Source organism: Topomyia yanbarensis, chromosome 2 (genome assembly GCF_030247195.1).
Source record: "Topomyia yanbarensis strain Yona2022 chromosome 2, ASM3024719v1, whole genome shotgun sequence".
NCBI classification, from domain to species: Eukaryota; Metazoa; Arthropoda; class Insecta; order Diptera; family Culicidae; genus Topomyia; species Topomyia yanbarensis.
This window is the reverse complement of record NC_080671.1, coordinates 458,694,553-458,713,715: the sequence shown is the minus strand read 5'-3', so window position 1 is coordinate 458,713,715 and position 19,163 is coordinate 458,694,553. Positions and strand designations below refer to the sequence as shown.

At 39.9% G+C, this 19,163-nt stretch overlaps 1 protein-coding gene across 7 annotated transcripts in view; it reads left to right on the top strand.

The window, feature by feature from the left end:
* The window catches only part of LOC131685914 (supporter of activation of yellow protein), a 71,670-nt gene extending 55,097 nt beyond the window's left edge, over positions 1-16,573 (top strand). For all 7 annotated transcript variants that reach the window (XM_058969939.1, XM_058969941.1, XM_058969940.1 and 4 more), the window contains exon 11: positions 13-16,573. In XM_058969939.1, the coding sequence (XP_058825922.1) occupies positions 13-476 (464 nt within the window). In that variant the 3' untranslated portion in view covers positions 477-16,573. The remainder of the gene's footprint in view (positions 1-12) is intronic.
* Positions 16,574-19,163: the final 2,590 nt, after the last annotated feature.

Sequence of the window (19,163 nt, the reverse complement as noted above, 5' to 3'; positions counted from 1 at the left end):
CTTCTTTTGCAGACCGATGGCACTGCACAGTGTGTACGATTTGCAATCGATGTGGTGCGCGAAGCCCGGAGGGTCATCCTAATCCGTACTTGACGGTGCAACAGCGGGAGAATCTCGCGATGGTCGCTAACTGGACGCACGAGTATGCCAACAATGAGCTGACGCGGATACGAGAACACGTGGTTACACTGTGTGTGCCTTGCGTGCGGTTGCGGAAGCAACAGGAAGACGAACGACTGCAACGGGTGCAGGAACAGATGCAGCAGCGACAGTCGGCAATCAGCAGTAGTAGTTCTAGTGACACCGGGAATGAAGCAGCACCTATCGGTTGTAGCGGTAGTGTGAGCAGTAGCAGTAGTAGCAATAACAACAATAATATCGTCGTTCGATCGGTGAAAACAGCGGCGGAGGACGCACAGGGAAGGATAGCCCGCGCGCCACCGTCCACGTCGACATCGTCAGCAGCGAAAGGGTGAGAGTAATCTTATTCCTGTTTTATATTTTAATAGTGAACAAACAAATCGGTAAGGATTTAAAGACTCGTTCTAGTTTTTTTTTCTATTCCCCGTGGTAGTTCGGCAACAAATCATTTAGTGTAAATTTTAAAACCGAATCATTTTGTACAAACACAAATATAGGTAAGAGAGACGAATTCGTTACATTGTTTGTCGTTTTCTTATTCGTGCACGGTTTAGGCATTCTTACTGTTCTGTTTATATTTCAAAGGTCGCAACGTGGGTTGATGAATTCAACGATCGGCTATCCGCGGGATCGGCGTGAATGTCGATTTTCTGGATGAAATGAAACTTCTACAAATACCTCTTCAGAAGATGCTTAAATCATGACAAAAGCTTTTTTGTGACTTTTCTATAACAGTTGTTGGCATCCATGAATGTCACTTTTTTTAGCCATCGCATTTTAATCGCCTATAAAGGATGCGGGCCGCAGTTTGGCGGTCAATATTATGTAAGTTATGATGAGAGTAATTACAATATATGCCTGCGATGATTTTCGTTTGTGCAATTTTATCTGTAGCAATCATTAGAGACTCCATCCGTACTGTATTTTTAAACGAAGCTGTCCTTCAGATGTTCATTGAGGTAATGTAAATCAAATGAATGCAATCAGCTGAAATGTTCGATATATTGAGACAGTCGTCGAAATGTTGACAATTTAAGACGCTTGGAAACGAGTTCAAATTAGGGGTGGCATATCCACTTACTTACTGAAGAGGGTTGGCAAGGAAGCACGGGTTTTAAGGGAGCAGAAGCAGAATTTTTCGAGAGCTCTTGTTGAAGCGCGGTGGTGCATTAGCTTTCATCTCGCAAAAATAAGAAAACCTAAACGGTGTAGAAATCTTTTCACACTAACGTCTATTTAGTTATAAAAGTCTGCTTAGTCTTTAAAGATCATTCAATTGTCTCGGTTCGTAAAATGTGATGTTTGTGCTGAGAATAAAACATAAATATAAAAAATGCGCTTCAGCTAATTAGGGTTTCCCTATACAGCGAAGAAATGTCAGTGGAAGTTTACTCTATTGCTCTACTGATTGCAAAAAACTTCCACGCTTTTTTGTGCACACAAAAAGCAAAACTAACGGTCATGAATCCGGAGAAGTTCAGCTCAACCAGGATACCGTTCTGTTACCAGACAGTAGCACCCTGAACATGAGAGATAAATGTGTATTTATGCTACTGCCTACACTGCCCATAACAGCATAAGAGTCCCATGTTGAAAAACAGCAAGCCGAGAAAAACGCTGTTCAAGATTGTCCCATCCATTGAGCCAAATGGATGGGACAACCATGTTTTGGTATTTTTTTTATATTTTCTGAACAACGGTAATCTTATTTGTGCAGTGTGATTCGGTGGTGATACAGAATACAATCCAACGGATAACTCATTTTCGACAAAAATCCACATGGGACTCTTATGCGTTTATGGGCAGTACAGTAGTGGAATCAATCAATAAGAATTATTGTTGACTGTCCGCAGATGTCTCTGATTACGTTGAATCTTTTAGAGTGGGATGTAACAACATTTCATTGGTAATCGCTGAGGCTATCGAAGCACCGGTCAAGGTGTGAATTTCTCAATGCGCTTAGAAGATACTGCAAAGCCCACCACTCAAGACTACCTGTTGTTACAACATGCAGATTCACCATTTGTTTGTGGATTTCAAGGCGTCGTGCAATTTAGTGAAACGAAACGTACTGTGACAGGAAAAGCTTGAACACAACTGACAAAACTGATTATGCTGATTCGTATGGCGCTGGTTAGGTCAGAAGTGGGCATCAAATAGCTGGAGAGATATCCGACTCTTTTGTTACATTACATGGATTGAGACAGAGTGGTGTACTCTCTAATCTATTGTTCAACCCATTTGGTGTGCAAAGGACCACAACCATCGTCACGAGATCTCACATCACAGAACAGTGGAAGTGGCAATTTGAATTTGAAAAAAGAGGCCAGCTACGGCAAAATACATGGTATCAGGGATGCATGAAGCATAGCACGAGAGCTCAGCGACTGCTTTAAATTAACGAAAAGCAATAAGCAATGGCACCGCTCGTTCAAGCTAACCTACTTGCTCTAGTTAGCCCAACGAGTTAGCGCGATGTGTCATGGAACAGCGCAGGGGAAACTATGGAATGAAGGATAAGACTAGGCAAGAAATATGCGTTGGTAGACCTGCGTCAAGTTGCTGAACAAACAATGGGGCATGTAACTCACAATGGCGCGTCGTCCTTTTTTTCTATTTACTATAGCGCCAGTGTAGCGTGCTAGCGAGAGCTCTCGCGCATCGTGGCTTGTGCTAGCTCGATGAGCTGATCTATATCACCACATTATGTGCCAGTGCCCAGGAATACGACACTGTGCGGGATCGTTCTTCTTCATGCCTGCATGGTAAGTAGGTAGAGAGCGAGTCCAAACGGTGTAGGTTTCGAAATGGAAATCGATGGGGTACGATATGAAGTTGTCGGTGTATGTATATGAATCTAGTGGCTAGTTTGGCATTTGATAAATATTTTGGCCGCGAGGTAGAAGAGTGTGTTGTGGCTGCGAATAAGCCTTTTCATAGTTTGCGTTGTCAGCTAATTTCCCGCAGCCTACAGACGCGCACAAAACTCCATAAATGTAAATCACTGATACTCCCTGTTTCTCTGCACGGCCACGGGATATGGGCTGGGAATGTAATGTAAATTCCGGAAGAGTGACCAGCTAAAGTTACGTTCAGCGAAGAACTTAAAGGAGGTCGTCGACTTCGGGGCAGAACGCCGCACACACTGGCTGTGTGCGATCGAGGAAGATAAGCGTTACGATGATGGTGATGCAGATTTTGTCACTAGCAGAGAAAGGAGAAATCATATTTCATTTAGCGGCACCATGGTGACATCAAAGCAGAAATCTTGGGTTTACTCTTCGCTAATTCTAGTGTTGAGTTATACTTCAACTAAAGTACCGAAGTCATTGTCGGACTACATCAGCAGTGTTGGAGCGAATAAAAACGTTAACTTGGAGATCCATGTCCCAATTTCACATGCATCAATTTATCCTAGACACGATTCAATGGTTTTGTCAAAGTATCGCCGATGTGTTGTTTCTTTACTAGATTCTACGTATTTAAGCCGTAACATCCAGTAGATTTGTTTGTCCTCGCAGATCCAAATAGACTCCTTCATAGATTCTACGAAATTTTTGGAAAATTTTCATTTTCCAGGGCGGTTTCGCAAAGTGCCGTATATTCAGTCATGGTCGAAGACAGTCCTAGAATTTAATTTTTTGTCTTTGGCGTTGCCTGTCAAATCTGCTTTTTAAAAACATAGTTTTTTCGGTTCATCCAACAATGTAGCTTCTGATTTATTGGTTCCGTAAGATATCACTCTGCTTCAGACCAATCTGATGTATTCGAATAGAAGTCTAGGGGGCGGGCGCAGCGTAGTTGGTAAATCGATTACCTTTTACGCAGCTCACCTGGGTTCTAATCCTAACCCCGCACACAGGGTTAGATATTTTTCTAATCCGAAGAGGCGATTGACCTTAAGGTTAAAATCTCTATAATCAAAATAAAAAAAAATCGTTTTCTCGAATTCTCCGTTTAGGTACGCGGTCTTGACAGCCTGCATAACACTGCGAGCCGTGATGGTCAGAATAGGATTAAAAATGTGACTTGGTTTCACTACTAGCGTATGAGTTCTTCCACTGCAAGACGAGTACCCAGTAACATTGCCTGATTCATCCTTTTTCTCTTTATAGATCCACCGATAACCAATGCCTTTCTCTCCCGGAGGCAATGTAGTAAACTCCCATTCTGCGTTCTTGCGAGGCGATTTTAGCTTATCTTCCATCGTCGACTTCCATTACACATTCTCCGGATCATCCCCAATCACTGAACATCACCGGCATTGTGGTCTTACTGTTTTCCCTATGCTTCTGGTTGAGCACTGATACACTGTTGTTATACGAATAACTATACCATATTCTATGGGATTCGCTATGTACATGAGACTCTAGTAACAATGAAATATCCCGAATTCAGTTTATTTCTTGTATCTACACCAACAGATGCCTTGGTCCATGGTGTTTACTTAGACTAGTTACATTAAAGGAAAACTTTGCATTAATCGTATATCTTGTATCTAGTGGACGTCAAATGCTAGCGCAATTCAGTTGAAATCTGGCTAAAGTCTGGTAACAGCGCTGTGGCAACCATAGCTCGTTGCCCTGAAAGGTAGTCGCAGGAGAGAGTTATTACGTGGAGCCCGAATGCGGGCATGAAGATCCAGATGTTGAGAAGAGCAATCCACCCTGGCAAATAGTAAGTCGGAGAAGAATGGGGCAGTCCCTCCGGATGTTGATAGTATCGGGGTGTATTAATTCACAACGATTTCCGCAGCTCGGCAGTTGGAATCTGGCTATGAAAGACACTATCCGGAAGATAAACCCTAGCTGCCTTCATGCCTTATCCACAATGCATAGAATATATTGTTTGAACGTTAATGACTCCAAGATCCTTGACTTCGGAGTATCTTGGAATACCCGCCTCGAGCGAATGGTAGTTGAACTGGATCGTAACGTTCCCAGCGAACGTGACGATTGAGTATTTGATCGGGTTTGAAACCATTCTATATAAATCACACCACGTACTGAAGATATCCAGTTCATTTTGAAAAATTCGGCATCGTTTGAATCCAGTATCCTTCGAAAAATCTTCATGTCGTCAACGAAGGAAAGGCAGGATCCTTAAGTTCTATTGATTAAATTGATATAGAGGAAAAAATTACTGGACCGAGATGGCGTCCTTGCGGGATGCCCGATGTAGCGAAGAATGGGTGTAGATAGACAGTTCTTAATGGTGATGTGGAGCCTTCCATCGAGATAGGAATGAAAACATCGAAAAACTTGTCCGTGAATATCGAACTTGTCTAGCTTGGCGATATCATGGTTGGTTTATCGAAGGCCTTGGATAAATTCACGTACATAGCATAGGTGTGCAAAATGTCGGTGAATCCATGAAGTACATACGTTGTGAATAAGAGCAGGCTGATCGTTGTCAATTTTTTAGACATAAAACCATGGTAGTCGCTGCGATGTTGTGTTTGCAGTGAAAGAAATGAAGATCTGAAATAACCAACTCGATTCGGCACATAAGCACTAGATTCCTCGATAATTATCGATGTTCGATTTATTCTCTTTTTAAAGTATGTGAACCGTTTTCCAACAGGAAGGATGTATTTCAGTTGCGAGAGATAATTTGAAGACTCGTTGAAGGGATTGCAAAAGCCCGCTTATGCACTTTTTGCCAAAAACCGAGGAAACAGCATTAATAACGCAAATTCGTTTGATGGATCGTCCTAAACAATAACAATATCATCAGTCGGAGCGGCGATCGAGCTGATGGAAGAAATGGAAGAAAGATGTGCATCGATAAGGCATGACACACAGGAACAGATTGTTTTCGGCAAGTTTCTTTGATAGCCACACTTGCTCGGAGGTCGCCCATTGGTCATAGTTGTTCACTCGGGCCTTCATACCATGGCGAACAGCGATAAACACACCACAACCCGACGTCTTACGACTGCTCAGAGCGTTGCGGTTACAGCGGTAGACATCAAAGGCTGAACCGTTAACCACACTTCATTCTCCAGAGTCAAGTATCGCTGGCGGGCCAAAGTTCTGGCTCTTTATTTTTCTTTCTTTTTCACGGCTTTGGATTCTTTCAATCCTCTATCTTCTTCCAGGCTTCATCAGCGATCCATTGTTTTCTCTGGGTGCGCAGTTCGCCTGGATTACATATTCTCAAAGGCGACGATTCAGGCGTTCTTAATGGCAGTCCATTGATCTGCGCAGTAATATTCCGGGATTTATTCACCACGAATCTCCAGTTATTCCATGAAGGACCTTTTCACCTTCCAGTCGTGTATTGAACCCTTGATCAACTATCTCCTCCGGCCGACGAATCCGCGCAAAGCATTGGCCGATAGACGTATCTCACCGACGAGGAGATGATGATCAGACACGATATCGACAAAACGTTTATTTCGCACATCAAGAAAGCACCATTTCCATTTTCGGTTAACGTTAACGTAGATGTGAATCGGACAATGGTGGAATCTTCTAATCATCATGTCGGTGTTACCACAGAACTCTGCGAACAGCTCTTCGTTTTTGCTAATTTCCCCGAGACCACGATGTTCGGCTAGTTCGAGTAATCGAATCCGATAATCGCATTGAAGTCGCCCCTTCGGAATTCTATCTGCGACTTTCAAAGCCTCGTTTGGCGCGTAACATTGCATTATAGTAAGGTTTCGAACCCTTAAAATGACGATGATTATCCTTTCATTTATTGGATCTTACTTCATAAGCCAGGCACACGGACGCTTAGTAGGACGCAAACTCCATGATTTCAAGCAGCGTGTTCACCTCGCAGACCAGAGTATAACAGAATTTGTCCCGATGACATTCTATTTTCTCCAAAGTTTGGTCAATTCAGTTCTAGCATCTTGAGCTTCTTACGGCGCAGCTCATTGGCATGTAGTGCAAATTCACCCTGCTGGGTTAGGGTTGTAACGTGCCATATTCGTGTCCATTCGTGTCCATTGTTTCGAACTTATAATAATAATTGAAATACCGGGAAAAGTATGTTGTTAATTGAAGGTACTCAATACCCCAGGTTGGGCTTGCTATCTTAGGTATAGTTTTCGTGGAAAAGTAGTTCATATTCAGTCGCTGGATGCCAGGACAGACGATGTTTGAGCCGCACCTTGTGTATAGACGCTATAGATTTGCAGTTCCGGAGATGAGAACGATTGTATACTATTCGCCCGAAAATCATTCCCCAGAAGGCCATGCCCTAGAATTCCATGCCCCAGAATATACTATTGCCCAGAAAGTCATTTCCCAGAATATACCATTTCCACAATTCTATCCACCAGAATTCACCATTTCTCAGAAAGTCAGAGAGTTTTTTTTATTTATTTGATCTTTTTAAACGTACTACTCGTTCCCACTTCCATCTAACGACATTCTTTGCTTTCGATTCGATCACATTTGAAATGATTGTGTTGAAACCGGAAGTTAGGATGACGAACTGAAGTATTTTCTCCAGAAATAACTGTTCTTCAGAAAACCATTCCCTCGAAAGCAGCAATTCTTAGAAAACAACATTCCAGAATGTACCAGTAATGATTTCTACTATAGTAAGGGAGTTTTTAAAAAATAAAAACGAACTTATCTGTCCGGTTGCTCCGGCTGAACTGAACTTTTATTCCTAGCTTTATTTTACAGAGGCCTGACTAACCTAACAAAAGTCCCTACTCAGCAAATTCGCACTACCAGACAATTCCCACGTTGGTCGAGGTGTCCAGTTCTTATCGCTGTCCCATGCTATGCCACATGCGTCTACTCTAAGCGAGATAGTGACTGTTCCAGTCAGGGCCGGCCATTTTTTTTACCGAGTGGGTAGTAATATCTAGTTGTGACGAAAGTTCAGTCATGGCGTGTATAAGTGAAAATTAAAATTCCCTAATAATAGCTGGTGGCCATTGGGAAACACCCTTTGTTAACCGGCTGTATGACTGAATGTTCAGCGAAAATGCGTCTGCTGATTATTGATACTACAAATGTTCCACAGCTACAAAACTACAAATTCCATTTTTTTAAATTTCGTTGCATAAATTTTTGGTTCATTGCGATAAAACCTAATTTTCGTGGGTACTGAAGCCCGCATGATAGTGTTGAATAATGGGAAGATATCTCCGACGACCGTCATCCTTTCAGACTTAATGGAGGTCGACCTTTATATTTCTCCGATGGCAGTACAAATTATATCCATCAGATACAACCGGCCTCTGGATGGTCTACTTCCAGACAAAAGATAAGCCATTTAACATCATCGATATATCCCATGATCTAATTCAACGGTTCTCAACCTTTTTCGTGCTACTGACCCCTTATAAATCACCCTGGCTTGCTGCGAACCCCCACTGATAAACATCGGTTTTGTATACTATCAATATGTTATTTTCAGTTTGTTAGGAAACAAGCCTTGAAATTCAGTGAAAATTCTTGTATGCTAGCAATTGCATTCAGCAAAAATCGAGGAGTATAAGAAAACAACTTATTTTACATAAGCCTCATTTCGAGTCTTTCGCCGCTCCCTTGTTTACTAAAAATCCTCGTAAGGCCTGAGAGTGTCTCTTGATGAGACACTCTCAAGAAACAATATTTCGCCAGGTGGCTAGGCCCTACGTAGTGTACTCGATTCAACCATTGATCGGAATACACGAAACCAAGAACCCTGTATCTTCAACGAGTTTTTCAGTATTTCTTGTCAGAGGACGCTCGAAAATTAACACATGTCATGGGACAATGAAAGTTTAGGAAACCCAAAGGTATCAACACACTTTGGTTAAAGCGGATGGATTATGGTTGTGACATCCTTTGGGTGGCATCTCGGGTCATGTCCAATCATTATACGTTGAATGTGCATTTCCGGCGTATTGGGGTCGTGGAGAAAGGTCTTTGCGCTTGTTGTGACAGTAATCGCGACATTAAACATGTTGTCTGGTCGTGCGCCTAGTGCTCTAGCGCCAGGTCACCGTTAAACGAATCCCTTAGGTCTCGTTCCAGTCCGAAAGGTGCTAGTGCTTACGCGCAGGAAAATTTAGCATATTTAAACCAAAAATATGTCTTATTGAATCCAATCATTTATTGTTTATCACTTCAACCATCACAAATGTTGGTTTGAAAACATTTTTTATTGGAACAACAATAAATTTTTGCTTTTAACATTTTCAATTTCAATAATTTTCTTTTAATTTCAATAATAAAAATTATTAAAAAAAAGCAATATTTTTTTATTGAAGCAATAATTTTTTTTTATTAAATTCACTAAAAAAATTTATTGTCTCCCGACCAACAATTTTATTTATTGAATTTAATTCACATTTTTATTGAAACCACAAATCGTTTTTCTGCGTGTATAATATGTCTTTCATGTACATATTTTTAAACACGAGAGATATCCAAGTTTAGTTATCTCTTCTCTTTTGGTTGAGATGGTTACAGTTACCTGCAAATCTGATCCTAAGAGTTCCCAGCTTATTCAAGGAAACCAATCGGCAATCCGCTTCATGATGTACTACAGTAATCCACCTTTTGCCAAAAAGTTTGCAAGTTTCATTCCTTTTTGCAATGTCATTGATGCCCACCTTCTCCTCAGTTTCCCTGATATGGTCTCTGCTACTGATGTTAGAATCAATCACTCTTGTGTATGTCTGCTGCCTTCCTTACAAAAAGCTTACTATTGTTTCTTCTTGGTTCAATTTTTATTGAAAAAATAGTTCTTGTTAAAAAATTACAAGTTGTATATCTAGTTTTTTTTAAATATTTCAGAATACTTTAATCTGAATAAAATTGTATTGATATTTTTTTAATACTTTTTTGTCCCCTTGGTATGAATATAAAAAACAATTTCAAATTTCAAGCAAATCCTGATTATTATCCTATATTCCCAAGAAATTTAAATTGTAAATTAAAGAAATTCGCATCTGAATAAAAATATGAAATTGTTGTACATAGAGAATTTCAGACGCATGCATTATGTTCGCGAGACACATACGTGGTTAATGTCAGATTTGGGTTTGTTCCAAACTTTCGAGTGGGTAATTCCCCTATCGGTGATTTTCGAGTGGGTAGTAATACCCATACTACCCACGTGTGCCGCCGGCCCTGGTTCCAGTTGTTGTTGTTGTTGCGCCAGGTGTAGGGTTCGTAGCTGGGCCTCGGCTAGACCTTTCATAACTTACCCTTGCTCAGAAAAGCCTTATCCAGAATTAACCAGTGCTCAGAAGTTCATTTTCGAGATAGAACCATTTCCCAGACATTTTTGGTAAGATGGGGAAAGCACCCATATGGTTTTGAATTGGGAAAAATCTTAATAAAAATTAAAAATCTTATTCAGAATGTTGGCCATTTTATTACTACCTTCAAAAAATGCTATGCTAGAAGTACTGGAAAATAGCAGTATTTTTACATGTAGGACATACTTGTAGGACAAATGAGAGAATTCAGTACAGTACAACTATAGGAAGCCCCCCTTCCTCGGATCCAAAAGAATGGAACAGTGCTATGTAAGTAAGGTTATGTGGTAAAAACGCAACTTTGTACATTACCTAAGTCGAGGAACTGATGCGGTGTAAAGCTGCTGAGGATTAACCGCCGAAAGCGACGGCTCCTCGCAAGCAAGCCAGTTATCCATTAGCATACCTGGCTTACTCGAACAGAGGAATTGATTATTTCTTTCAAACATGACCAGTTCGTTGAATCTTTGTGCCAAATAACGCTTGCACTTAAACTTGAGATCTTTTCGTCTGGTCGGTTTATTCAAACATAGATGTTGATTCCTTCTTTCGAGCTTTTCTTAAATCTATATTAAAATCGAAATGAATGCACGTTTTGACAAACGGTTTGGTGTTTTTGGGGTATTTATCCTTCGTTTGCATTGGAAATGTTTAGTACGTAAAAATACGATCCACCCGATTGCTCGGTTTACTCAAACTTGTGGCACTAAGTACACTCGAAAGTAAATATGGCAAACGATGTTATGCGAAATGGCTGTATGTTGTAATCTTGTTCAGAAGTTGGGACAATTTTTAAAGTGGCACAGTTAGTAATGATCATTTTTCATATGAATATATTTTCTAAGAGTTTCCCTTCCCTTCTTAACCAAAACCAAATTTTTCAAAAATTAAACTCATAAGGGCAACTCATGTTTAAAAGAAGGGTATTTGTTTTATAAAAAGTATTCATATTACAAACAATCAGTACCAACAGTGCAACACAACACTTGAAAATATGTCCCAACTTTTGAAAAAGACTATCCTGATGTGCAATCCATTTTGATTTTTTTAGAGTTACAAGGAAAGCTCGAAAGAAGGAATCAACACCTATGTCGGGTAGACGAAAAAAGTATAAGTTTGCGTGCTAAAGTTATTTGGCATACAAATTAAAAGAGCTGCTCATGTTTGAAAGAAGGGACCAATCCCTATGTCCAAGTCAACTAGTTATACGAGTGGATAACATGTTATCCACCTGCAGGTTGGCCTGCGAGGAACCGCCGATTTCCACGGCACATCCTCAGCAGCTTTACACCGCATCAGGTCCTTGAGTTAGGAAATGCGCAAACCTTTGGTTTCGCCGCAAAAATGAATAAAAAATTAACTTTTCTGAGGAATGGGACATTCTAGATAATAACTTTTTGGGGAATGGGGAATTCTGGATAATGGCTTTCTAGGGAATGGTACATTTTGCGAAATGTCTTTCTGGTTAGTGGTACATTCTGGGCGATGGAAATCTGGGGAAAGGTATACAACCAACTTGGACGCTTACGTGGCTGGTTGCGATTGGGTGTAAGGAGAACAATTTCGGACATGTCACGCCTTACGAGGCTAGGTTAGTCGCACAGAGATATTCACAAAAACACGGAATTTATTCCGATCAGGTTTTTACTGAGGTGGTGAAGCTAATCACATTCTGTAAAGTACCGACGATAGCGAGCCAAAGGCGATCGTTCGTCACGTCAACCATGTCAACATGAAGGCCGCGTACCTGTTTGGTTTGCGGCAGGAGGAGACTTTCGTGTGACACTCGAACGATGACCTCGATACTGTGAGCTCTTTAAAGGGGAGTCTATACGGGATGCGCGAGTACAGAACTAACGGAGTGACATGACGTGTATACGTACATACTGATCTACGTGGACGATAGTGTTGTATCCCGAACATAGCAGCAATATCGACGCTTGGTTCAAATTTTCAGTAAGAGCTTCAATATTAAGGAAGTGTGAGAGTTCATTAAGTTCATTCATTCCATTACATTCCACACCATGCTGACCGGTTCATTTTGAGCCAGAACTCGTACGTGTAGAAGATTTTAATACGATTCAACACTGCAAATTGTCACGTATCTCTATGATTAGCGGCTTCGTACAACAAAAGGATGGGGTGAATGATTCGCTGACAGATGCACTGCAATATCAAATTCTTATCGTAGCTTTGCGGTTCATTGCCGGCAATACCCACCCGGACATTACGGTATCGACATCCATTCTCGGGCGCTGGTCATCTAACCAACATCAACGGATTGGAACTAAGGGAAGCAAGTGCTTCGTAACCTCAAAGGTACAGTACGCGGCGGTATCCACATTCAATTGGAGTGCTTCTTGGACGCAGACTGGGCTTATGAAGTCGACAATCGAAAGTACAAAACTGGTTACTGGTGACGGCTACGATGATCTTGATGATGGTAGTGGAATCATTGGCTGGGAAAGCAGAAAGCAGACGTGTGCGTGTGTCCCTTTCCAACATTGAAACGAAGTACATCGCACTAGCGTAGTACTTACAGAAGCGGCAGATGCTTCGACGATTGGTAGACGACAAGCATGGGAAAAATCGCATCGTGAACCGATCGTTCGCGCTTCGCAAGCAAGCTTTCTTCAGTTGTGATGCATTCTGTTAGCTTCGAAAATGATACCTAGCAAGCTGTCGTTACGGACACATGCGATTTAAAGCTATAACAGCCAACGAAGAAGCACATCAGTTGTGTTTTAATTCTTCCTTTCCCCAACGCGGATGGCTTCGTTCGCGAAGCTCTTCTCGAGCGGTTCGCGGTTTGCATAGGATTTTCATTATACAGTTTTATTTCATCTTCATATATAATTATATAATTAATACTTGGAAAACTATATACCATTTTAAAACTAGCTGATAATCAATGGTTTTAAAAATTTGCAACAATGCACTGCTAACAAATAGGCCGCAAGGAACTTCAGTAGATCAAATTACTAGTAGTGTATCACAAAACTACCCATAACGCGATCTGTCAGCAAAAAATCCAGTGCAAAAATAGGTACTATGTTTTAATCATGCATGAAGAAACCTTTGTGAGCTTCGCGAAGCTACGTGACAAACATTCACGAGCGAAGAATTGACGCTGCTCTTAAATTTTTTAAGCTTCACTTTTGATTCGCAGTTTGCCCATCTAGTGACCTGCTCTGAATTTATTAGACTTCTCCCTTCGTGCGTTGATTATGGTTAATTAGTGAGCACAAAATTTTGACTACTTTGTGATCCACAGTTAGCAACAGTCGCGCGAGTGAACGAATTTTCCCATGCCTGGTAGACGACGTGGGAGAACTTAAGACATTGCCAATTGTAGTCAATGAAGACAGCCATAGCTGCACCGCGCTTACGACGGTAGGCAGGAGCCGTCGGAAGTCGAAACGACGCCAAGTATTTTTTGTTAAGGATTTGACGGTTGGTACTGTCCAACAAAGCAGATATGAGCGGATCTTCTCACCAGAGTTTTGGTAGCAGTGAATCTGCAGCAGCTACGGGAAACAATTGGTATCCTGCCAAATGATGTTGCGAAGCAGTGTTGAAGCTTCGAATCAACCCATGGAAAATGGTACATATTTCGTTGCTATACTAGGTTCTTTACTGACACAGTTAACCTCACTTTTTGATGCAAGTGAAAATACGAGTAAAAGAAATACGAGTATGAACTGGTTGTGCGTTACAAGGCCAGATCATAAATTATCTCCGCCGACGTCTTGGGGTTTCACCAGAAATTGACCATCTCCTGTAGTGCTTCTGGTTGCGCACAGATAGATTCAACTAGTTGTAGCACAAAATACACTATTTTTTCGTTTTCTATTGTGTTCTCCAGATTGCCAACTGTCCCTGCTAGATACCACCTTGTTCGTGTTTTTGTCGATGAGTACAATCAGTACAAAGTTGGGCTAGATGGAAGACAAGAACAAAATTGATCATGAAAACACCCACGACAAAACCTTGTTTCTGCAGGTTCATAGACCAATCTCATTTTATCTGACTACAGCACTATGGTCCAAGGATTTTTTTCGCCGAAAGATTTGCCAGAAACTGATGAACTGGCAAGGAATTTTAAGCTGTGGATTCAAAACCAAACTTCTTTTCATCTAAAACAATATGGACTCAAAGCTCTGTGTGCAAGAGTGCCTGTCGAAATGTATATTATCTTTCATTAAATCTTAACTGACAAAGAGTGCTGTAGGAAAATGGTCAATTAAAATGATTGATAAGTTTCTTTCCTACGAAATTAACTTTGAGATTAAAATAAAGAATATTTGAGGTAAAAGAAAGGACGGTTCCTAAAATCATCGAAATTAAGGACATATGGAGCGCATCCTTCTGAAATTGCTTCGAGCTTATTTCTCAAAAAAAATTACCTTACAACAGCATAAATTTAGATCAAAACTTTTATCACTGTTCATTTCGCTCCAATGTTGTGGCCCCTAGATTCAAAATGTTCCTAGTCTTTGTTTAGTTTTTCATGCATAAAGGCACCGACTGATCTCAAAAAATAATTATCAAAAAGGATCTGCATCAGATTTTGAATAATAAAATATTGAATGGTTGATGCCCCTAGGGTTTCAATATATGTATGTCTATTTTTTCGGAAAAATCCCAGTGTTAAATTGTTAATGCAATAAAGCATTGTTGCATGAGGGTAGTTAAAATTTTCTTGTGATTTTGTGTAGTCCACGTGATTGATCATGATGGATAACGTCGCCCCAGTTTGATTCCGTATTCGATCATCAGCCACATATATACTTACATAATGCTTCACCTGGCCGATTAAACATGCGATTCAGTAGTTATTACATCCGACCTCTCTCGACATTCTCTTTAGCCTAAATATAGGGCCCTATTCTCACAGTCACGTCACGTAGTGACTAGAAGGAAATTTTGTTCAGTCACTAGGTGACGTGACTGTGAGAATAGGGCCCATAATGTGCCCATTATCCTAAAGTTGGCAAAATGACGAAGGAATTCTATGGGGGTACCAGAGGGTAGAATCTTTCGAGGGAATCTTCAACTCACGAAACGTTGCGACTACTACCCTGCTTATTGCTTTTACCTATTATTAACAAGCACACAAAATATACCAACGGATGAGTTCAATTATCTCGTCGGTAGTAAGGTAAGGAAACGGAAGAAACTGATGTACAGAGAGCAACAAGTAGGATAAGAATTTGTTAGTCGTTCTCACCCACAAAACGTAGTTAACTATTCTAGAAATGCGCCGAAGCAAATAAACAAAATCTCATCAAATCTACGTTTGTGGGTTAAAACGATTCTTGCGAGCTAATTATTTTGTCGTGGCAAACTTGATATGAGCCAATACACAGGTCCGTTTGATTTTAAAATTGTCGTCAATCAATGAAAGAATGTGCTGGATTGGATGTTTGAATAAAAGTAGGTATGTTTTTTCATATTTTATGTGAGAAAAATAGGCATACGCATAGACGGTCTAATAGTTTTTATACTGTAAAAATAGCAAAGAGGTACATTATTATTAAGTAAGTATATATTGTTAACACTGGAAGGAAAATGTAATAAAATTAAGGCTATGCGCATTGTAAATATATTGTCGCTAAAGCAAACAATACTAGGTTAATAAAGTAAAACACCTTGTGAAAGAATCGAGCATAAAATGAAAAGAAATACTACTTCTAACAAGTATTAATACACTTTAGGTGAGAGGTTGACTTTCAATTTCTACTTTGTATAAAAACATCATACAGAACGAGAGGAAAGGTTTAACAGCGAACAAAACAGCATTTTCAGCAGAAAGGAATAAATAAATATAACAATAGTCGTTAGAATAGGAACCTTTTCTCTCACTCTCTCTTTCGCTGGCTAGTTAACTCACTAGCTAGCCGACTCGTAGAAGGTAAATTCTAATTTGAAAATTTATAGCCAGTTACGCATCATACAGCAGTAAAATGATACAAGACAACCACAACCAACCTACTTATCTTTAGGGACGCGATTTGGTAAATGGAATGACGCAATTCTTTTGGTTGTTTTTGTTTGATTTTTTTTTTGCTAAAAATATTCTCCGATGGTAAACCAATAGTGCGCGCGCGAAATAGAAAGATTAAACAAAAGGATAAATAATTAAAGCATTAGCTTGTAATTTATTGAATTGACTATACTTTTAACGAATAAATTTTTTATAAAATATTATTTACTACCTTACTTACTCTTACTGATGACATGTTCTGTACGATCGCTTATTCATTGATCAAATTAGTGCACTGTTTCCCTGATTATTCTACTTCATTTACCATTCATTTTCTGTCTAGAACCGTGGTGTTCTTGGCTTCATTCAAGCTGGACAAGATATGGTCGGTGTTAAGTCAGACCGGACTAAGTCGCAAAACATTAAAAAATGAGTTAATGATAGCACTGGATAAAGAATTTCTTCATCTACATTCCACTTTTACCAGATTTGAAATATGAAACAATAAACAAGAATTATGGCAACAATTATTTTCCAATTATAATGTAAAGGATGCTGCGATTAAAACTTTAAACGCGTTTTTGTCGAAATCAATGCACTGTCACTTAGTCCGGTCTGACCTAACACCGACCATATCATACACAAACTTTTGGGGTATTGTTGTTGTTAACGTTCTTATCCGACAAGCGATAATAAGATTGACGTAGTCCTCATACGTAAACTATCAAGTAGTGCCTTACAAGTACTGGTAATTGCGTTATTTCAATGGTTGGAGTTTATCATTAGAAGCAGATTTTCTGTTTCTTCTGATTGCACATGAATGACTCTGTTGATGGATCCACTCCTTTTTGACCCATCACAGCGATAAAGTGCTCAGCGGTTGTTGGATAAGTAATTTTATTTGTTTAGGTAGGCATGTTGGAATAGGAATTCACTGTTTCACCATACTAGGTAGTAGGTTGTGGCAGGCAAACTAGATTCCATTGCAACTTCACAATCAGAGCTCGGCTAATGGTGATCGCGGTTCACCAGTTGTTTCTTGAGTGACGACAGCAGATGATGCGTACTAGCCTTTTTATTCGCCTGAGATGTGAGAAGAGGGTCTTTTTATGGTCGCTAGTCATTCCGAGACAGGCCCGTAGGCAGGATTTTGTTTCGGAAGGGGCTTACAACTTATTGCATAAATAAGTTATCTGATACAAGAAAGGATACAGTACTTCGACGAATTATTGCTTTTAAGTTTAATTTTTATTATTAATTTACAAGCTACAATTTTCACCGTTGGAATTTGCAAACGTCGTCTGGTGGGTTCCCCTATCATGCGAATTGGAACCAAGGAGTTGAAGTTGTCCAGCGCAGATTCATACGTTATGTGTTACGCCAATTGCCTTGGAATGATCCGCTGAGCCTGCCACTATACGAAGACCGTTGTCGATTAGTAGGGCTACACACTTTAGAAGATCGTAGACACGTGTCGCAAGCTGCCTTCGTGTCTAAGCCTTTTCTGGCTGAACATGTTGTTCCCGAGCTCCTGCCACAAATTAACCTCTACGCACCAACCCGTATCCTCCGTCCTCGAATACTGCTGCAGACTGAAAAGCGTAACACTGACTACGCTGCCAACAGACCGATGTTAGAAATGATTCGTCGCTTCAACGATTATAGCGACATCTTCGAATTCGTCACCAGTTCTACACCGTTTGTGGCCAGTTTAGGTCATTTCTTTTTAGTTTAGTTCATTAAGAGTCAGTATCAGTTGGACTTCAAATATTTAAATACAAATACAAGGTATTGTCGAAATTCGCTACAAATATTCTGATCAGGCAGGCGATTTGTAAATGCGGAGAAAGGGTTCAAATCCTATTTAACTCAAATTTATGTTTTCAATTTATATGATAATATATTAAAGACTATTTTCGGCAATATTATCGGACAAGTCAGATCAACCAATTATTTATCTATTTAAGTAGGGATGATCCATAAATGACGTAGCATTTTTTGAGTGATTTTTAACACCCTCCTCCCCCCTCATAGCATTTCGTCACAAACCTCTAAATACCCCCCCTGGTAATTACGTAGCTTGACGGTAACTCTGCCCCCCCTTGTCACAGTAATTTTTTTTTTAAATTCTATTCTATTTCCCTTTAAAAAAGCTACGAAGCATGACATGATCCCCAACCCCCCCCCGTCGTCACACATCACAAAATACAAAACTCCCCCCTCCCCCATATAATGCTACGTCATTTATGAATGATCCCGTATCTTGATTTTTTTCACAGATCCTATTTTTTATGAAATTGATACTTTTTATATCATTAGACAGGCTAATTTTGCCAGGCAATTCTTCTACTAGATCCTTGAAGCTATGGCACAAGAAAGACCAGTAATGTTAATTGTTAACATGAAAAGTGCAAAAAAACTACTGATTTCTCTACAAAGCATAAATAAGAACTTTAGCTCTATTGACTTAAAATCTTGCAAAACCATTGGAACTCGATAAGATTACCTAGATTAAGCTAATGTTATACTTGAGCACACAAAGCTTATAGGTTTTATTTCGGAAATCATGGCTCTACAAAAGATGTGTTTCAATGAATTAATCCACTAAACTAACCGGATATTTATCTACTAAAGAACTGCTCACTAATCGAAAAGAAATCTCTTAGTACTGATTACTGTTTTTTTTCTGATTTACGTAAATTTTGTTAAATGTAACATTCATAGCACCACTAAAATAACTAGAAACTATAAATATGGATGAGCTCATTAATTTTAGCATCACAATGGCTTCCGACAAATCAAAGAAAACACATC